This window comes from Halichoeres trimaculatus, unplaced genomic scaffold (assembly GCF_033239565.1).
Source record: "Halichoeres trimaculatus isolate MK-OKI-2021-1 unplaced genomic scaffold, fHalTri1.1 fHalTri1_scaffold_2, whole genome shotgun sequence".
Taxonomy (NCBI): domain Eukaryota; kingdom Metazoa; phylum Chordata; class Actinopteri; order Labriformes; family Labridae; genus Halichoeres; species Halichoeres trimaculatus.
The window spans coordinates 33,937,755-33,944,313 of record NW_027437180.1 but is presented as its reverse complement, the minus strand read 5'-3'; the positions used below and the strand labels follow the sequence as shown (position 1 = coordinate 33,944,313).

Below are 6,559 nucleotides of genomic sequence, written 5' to 3'. Positions count from 1 at the left end.
TTCCCTTGAAATATGACTTTTTTTGAGATGTGGAAACGGCCTATTTTTTTCCAGAATTCAAGATTTTATAGCAATTTTGCCTTGTTTTTTTATTTAAGTTTTTTTTTTTTTTTTTTACAGCATTCTCACATTTTGAAAACAGAATTTTGTCTTTTTTCTTTATATATTTCAAACTTTTCCCTCAGACTTCTGCCCTTTTACTTGGTAATCTGAAATACGAACACAGAATTTTGAATTTTACTCCTTAAAGTTTGACCTTTTTTAGAATTGTGTAATTTTACAAAAGAAATTTAAATTTTTATCTTGAATTTTGAGTTTTTTCTTCAAAATTGTTTTTTGTTTTTACCAAGCATTTTGAGATTTTTTTTCTTGGCAGATTGTGTTTTTTCCAAAGCATACTTTATTTTGAAGCCAGAAGTTTGTCCCTTTTTTAAATTTTATTTCTTAGACTTTTTTTTCTTCAAAATCTGACTTTTTTACTCTTCCTTGAAATTTGAAACAGTTTTTAACATTTTCTTTGTAGTATCATCTTTGTATTTACAAAAATTCTAATTTCTTTAGTTCTCTATTCATTTATTATCTTTGTTTCTGATGTATACTTACATTTAGAAAATGATTTTTACTTTTCTCTCAGAATCTTACTTTTTTTTCAGTATTCTGAAATATGAAGATGAAATTTTGAGATTTTTCACCCTTTTTTGTCTTTTTTAATGGTATTCTGTGATCTAATGACAGATTTTTACTTTCCCCACACTCAGAAATCTCTGAATTTTTTTATTTGTTTATATGCTTTAGTCAGCAAGTTTTGTTTTATTTCCCTGGCTATAACCCTTTCCCATATTTTTCTACTCAGTAACATTCTGATAGAAAAAAAAAAGTATAAATATTTGTTTTAGTCCAATTCACAGACACAGATCTGCTTTGGGTTTTTGAAGAATTGCTTAAATGTAAACACTGCAGACACATTACAGTCCCGTCAGGATCTTGGCGAGAGTCTGACAGCTTGGGTTTTTCGTTGAGGTCTGATGTTTTCTCAGGACGACCCTTTCCTGGGGTAGAGGCTCCCGCTCGGCTGCTCATAGTAGTTTTCAGGGCAGGATTTCTTCACGTGACAGTTTTTGTACTCAGAAGAATCCATTTCCTCCAGATGGCGAGGGGCCAGCTTTCGGCTTTCAGTCTTCACCCCGGCCATGTCCTCGTAGATGGGGGCCTGAGGGTGTGATTTCACACCTCTGCGTGCTTTGCCCTGCCAGTCACAGACACAGGATGACATGAATCAGGGGAGGAAATGGCGTTATACGACTTCCTGTGCTAAAATCAAAGTTTCTCATTTTCTATCAGCCACATCCGGTAGAGGAAATCCTCAGAGATGTCTGATCTGATTGAAAGCTTCATTTGTATAGATTAATAATCTATATCAGCATCAGTTTCTTAGGTTTCATCTAAGTGTAACAAAGGTTTTTCTGTCTCACTGAGCTGTTAGAAAAACATGATGACTTCTGGGTAACAAGTTGTGAAACTGCTGCGGTTTTGTGGTGAGCTGAGCGACACATGCAGCACGCTCTCAGCAGGTGGTAACACACACCAGCTCTCAGAATGATCTGGCTACTCACTCTACACAGCAGCACACATCCGATGAAGAGGAGGAAGAGGAGGAAGGCCACAGCTGCGGACAAGGTGTAGAGCAGAGAGGAGTAGCCGGAGCAGCTACACTGACCTGCAGAGGAACAGAAAACAAGAGACATTAAATATAAGGCAGAGTGAGACCTCTGAAATTATGCAAAGCTCTGAATTCTCCTCATTTATGCCTAAAAACGCTGACGAGAAATACAGTGGATTAAAAAAAACAGAACTTGAAAACAAAAGTAACATGTTTGGTGTTTAAAAAAAAAGTTTCTGTGGCGTGTAAAGAGGAATTGACTTCACAAATCAGTGAGCCAGACATCCTTCCTAACCTGGTGTCTGATCATTCAGGGGGAAAGTCGGTCTTTGTGTTGGAGCTAAAGACGATCCAGTCAAAGAGATTATGAATATAATAAATGTTTGTTAACTCAGAGGTCTAGTTGTAACAGGAGCTTTGCTCAGTTAAGACATTAAATCTGGCATTTGCCATCCTCTTACAGAAAGTTGGTGACGGTGTTCTAGTTTCAGGGGTTCTCTGCCACAAACCAGTTTCCCGCAATAAAAACTCATCGAGGCCACATTACACTGTTTGGACTTTGCCACATGACAACATGTTTCAACAAACGAAGCCTGATGGTGTTAAATGATCAGTGACAATCAAAAATAAATAAAGAAATAAAATACATGAATTAATGGGATGTAAACAAGATTCTATTTTCTTCTGCTTTTGATATATTTTTCTTTTCAAAGCAGCAGTATGCTAGATTTTGAAGACAGAATTTTTATTTTGTTCGTTATTTTAGCAATATTCTGAGAGTATAAGACATCTTAAAGGTGGCATATAGCATTCACAAAATAAATATTTTTCTATGACATAACTGTCTGATAAAAACAGAAAATATATATTTTCAATTTTCCTGTTTGTATGAGATCTCGTTAAAACAGGGTTTCCCACATGTAGGCTTTTTAATGTCCTTTAAGATTTTTGTGAATTCCTTTACTTTTTGGCTCCTGTTTATATGAGATAGGTCTAATTTTGTAAGAATTGATATATAAAAAAAAATCTGTTCTAATGAGATAGTATCTTATTTTTAAAAAATTACAATAATAAAATAATAAAATAGATAAAAAAAATTTAAAAAAAACTGTTTTAATGATAGTAGCTAATTAAAAAAAAGGATAAAAAAAATAAAATTGGTAAAAAATAAAAAAATTGTTTTTATGAGACAGTATCTCATTAAAAAAAATAATAATAAAAATTAAATTGGTTAAAAAAATCTGTTTTAACAAGATAGTATCTCATTTAAAAATAATAAAAAAAATACAATAGGTCAAAAAAATGAAAAAAATATATGCTTCTATGAGATAGTATCTCATTTAAAAACAATCAATAAAGAAATATAAAATAGGTAAAAAAAAAAAATCTGTTTTAACGTAATAGCATGTCATACAAACAGGAAAATTAAAAATAAATAGTTTTGTTATTACAAGATTGTACCTCATAAAAATATGGAATTAAAAATAAATTTTAAAATTATGTTTTTCTTGGATAGTAATATAAAAAAACAAGAGGATTCTTTTTTTTTATTTTAGGGTTAATGCAATATGCCACTATACATCTCTGAGTTTTTTTTTTTGTTTTTTTTTGCTGTCATCTGAAATTTAAACACAAGCAATTGCCTTTTTTTTTTAGATGTAATCTGAATAAAGAGACAGAATTTGACTTTTTCCAAACTCAGAAACTTTCTTTCTATTTTCTAAAGTCAGCTTTTTTTGTTGTTTGTTTTACTTGTCTGGCTCTTATTTTTCAGTAACTATTTCTTTCAAGGTGTTTGAAAAAAAAATACAAATACAAAAGTAACTGCTTGTTCCTGATTTCCTGATATTTTTTTATGCAGGTTTGATAAAAAAAAATCTGTAATGGGCCGACGCCAATGGCAGCACATAGGTTACATTTATCACTGTGTTGTTTGGTTTAATGTGAGATTTGCTAAAAAATAAAGAGACAAAGAGAGGAATGGATCAGTTATATATGAACAACAACAAAATTACTTTCTGCATCTTTAACTTAATTATTTTTCAAATCTCATGTTTTGTTTATTGTTTTCAGGCTTTTTTTCTCCAGTAATGTAGCTACAATCACACTGTTTTCTGCCAGCCAAACATAATAACAGTGATAGCCGTAAACGCTCACTGAAGATACAAACTCAGGTGTTATTAATATCTATACGCATACTATGCGTATAAAAGAGGAAGAGAAAAACAGCTTTTGATAGTGTGATAGACATGATTAAAAAAAACTCTTTTGTACAGGATGCAGATTAAAAAGCATACGCCTCAATATACAAATAATCATTTCACAAATAAACAATAAAACAAAACTAGAATAAAAAAATTTAGATAAGCGATGATGCTGCTCCACAGAAAAGAGGAGAGGACAGGCTGAACGATGGTTAGTGTGAAGGGACGAACGTGTTAGTCTAAGGACCCGGCCCTGCACCGAAGGGACCCACCTTGCACGGACACATAGAACACTTTTCTGCCTATGTGGCTGCTTCTGTCAGGGGAGCCGTGCAGCAGCAGTGTGCAGCCGTACAGGCCGCTGTCCTTAGGCTGCAGCTGCAGCAGGGTCAGGTTGTAGGCGATGCCTTGAGAGCTGGAGGCCAGTGCCAGCTGGACCCTCTCATCAGGAAAGAGGGAGGAGGAGGAGGAGGAGGGGGTGTTGCTGCGGTGATGCTTCGAGTGATACAGCAGCTCCACTGGTGCCCATCGGTCCCTCTGCCGCTTCAGGCTCACCCCCTCCACAGCCATGGCCTCTCCTCGAGAGACCAGGGGCAGACAGGGGAGCACAACAGAGCCCTCTGCACAGGTTTCTACCACCCCTATGTCCATGGAGCTGGGGGCATCTCCAGAGGGGAGAAGAGTCTTACTTAGAACATTTCCAGTGTTGTGTTTTAATATTTGAGATGTAATTTGTGGTTAGGTAGAGCTTTTGTCTGAAACATGACAACAATCAAACTTTGTAAACTCAGTTTGTAGTTTAGTGTCCAGAAGGTGAGCAGATTATCTGTTTAGTGTTCCTCTGAGATGTGTCTGTAATGTTAGTAAATCCTGGTTATGTCCTACCAGTGCTCATCTACCAACTCCAACCTCACCAATCAGAGCTAACATAACCTCACTCTTCATTTTATTGATAGACTCTCAAGTTTGAACAGATCACTGCAGAATAACTGCTGAACATTATCACAAACAGTTTAACCCGTGTTTTAGCCCATGCTCTATCACTCTCCTGTTAGCTTTTCACGATTGAGACTCCTTAATGGGTGTTTTTAGCACCAGCTCACTCATAACCAGCCAGTTCTGAAAGTCTGCAGTGCAAACAAATTTTCAGAGAGTGAGTCACGTCTGTTGAAATGCTGAATGTGACTGAAATCAGGAAAAGACTCAAAAGAAAAATTAGATCAGATGATCGGAGCATGTCACCGCTTAGTGAAGAAACTCCTAATATTTGATGTCACTGTCACACGACACTGGTGCTCACTGTAATAACAGAGCATTATTTATATCATCTGACAACATTTTTTATCAAATCACTGTAAGACTTTTACATGTACTGTGTTTTTATTTCATAGAATAATGCTGAGATAAACAAGTCGTGGGAAAATAAAAATTTGCCTTCGACCTGAAGAGTAAAATAATTCTGTTTAAAAAAGAAAAAACAGCAACAACTGTAAATTTGCAGTGGATTATTATTTTTTTTTTTTTTTAATTTTTAGCAATATACTGTAGATTTAAACATGATAAATGACTGTATTCTTATTTTTCAAAGTTAGGATACAGTAAAATCCTGAGAGAAGTTTTTCAATCAATTAACTTTAATTTTAAAATTGACTGTTTTACCATGTAGAAAAAAGAGAAAACTGTTTAGTGTTTTTTTTTGTTTTTGTAAAGCACAATCATGAGGAATTTTTGAGTTGCCAGGTTGTGAGAGAAATTGATCTTCTTGGTGAAGCCTGTTGGTCACCTCTGTGGTTCTCAGTCATCTCAGTTATTGTTTCATACGCGACAAAATACTCTTATTTTCTGACCACCTTAGGTAGAGGTGAACCTACCCCCTAAAAGTTAACCTCTCCCCCGCCTGCCTCTCACCTCTGTTTGTGTAAGTGTGTGTTTCAGCCCAGTGTTTCTGTGGTTGTGTGGGTTGGTGTTTTTGAAAGTCAACGTGACAAACAGAAAAAACACAACTCACCAGACTTCACCATGAGGAAGAACTCAGTGTTCCCCGGTAGTCTCAGGTCGTTGGAGACAGGATTGTCCACGATGAACTCGCAGACGTAACGGTCTGTGTCACTGGCTCTCAGCTGAGAGATGGTCACATTCACAGAGAGGCTGCTGGGGTCTCCGGTGACACTGATGCGGGTTTTGTCTTCATCTTTGCCAAAGGTGGGCTCCTCTTTGGTGTACTTAAAAAGCACCTGGTAAGAACGCTGCCAGTTGCGTAAGAAGTCCAGACCATAAGGTAGAGGGTCTGTTTTGCCACGCACACAGTGAAAAACCACTGAGTCCCCCTCATTTCTCTCCAAGAAGACAACCTCAGGACGACCTTCAGACCAACAAAGAAAAAAAGGATTGAGATGCAGTGGAAAGATCATATTTTGATTGTGAATTTTAAAACACAAAATAGCTTTTGACCCATTTTTCTTTGAGAGGAAAGTTCATCCAAAAGTTTGATCTCACATCTGAAAGTCTTGTTTTGTTTTCTCCAGAATGTAACTTAAAAATGGATCATGATCAAATCTTAACTCACCAAATCCAGTCTGCACAAGGAGCAGGGTCCACAAACAGGCCAGGAGCCTGATCCCAGTCATTTCGAACTCTTCTTCAAAGACTCAGAGAGAAAGCAGAGGTGTTCACCATGGCAGGCACACAACAGTTC

At 36.1% G+C, this 6,559-nt stretch overlaps 1 protein-coding gene across 1 annotated transcript; it reads right to left on the bottom strand.

Annotated features, from left to right (window-relative positions):
* Positions 1–708: 708 nt before the first annotated feature.
* On the bottom strand, positions 709–6,559 carry cd7al (cd7 antigen-like). Its single transcript, XM_074664512.1, has 5 exons — positions 6,431–6,559; positions 5,873–6,226; positions 4,137–4,529; positions 1,614–1,717; positions 709–1,246 (listed from the first exon to the last, which is right to left on the bottom strand). Exons 1-5 carry the CDS (start codon positions 6,489–6,491, stop codon positions 1,034–1,036), a joined length of 1,125 nt encoding a protein of 374 aa, XP_074520613.1. The 5' UTR covers positions 6,492–6,559; the 3' UTR covers positions 709–1,033.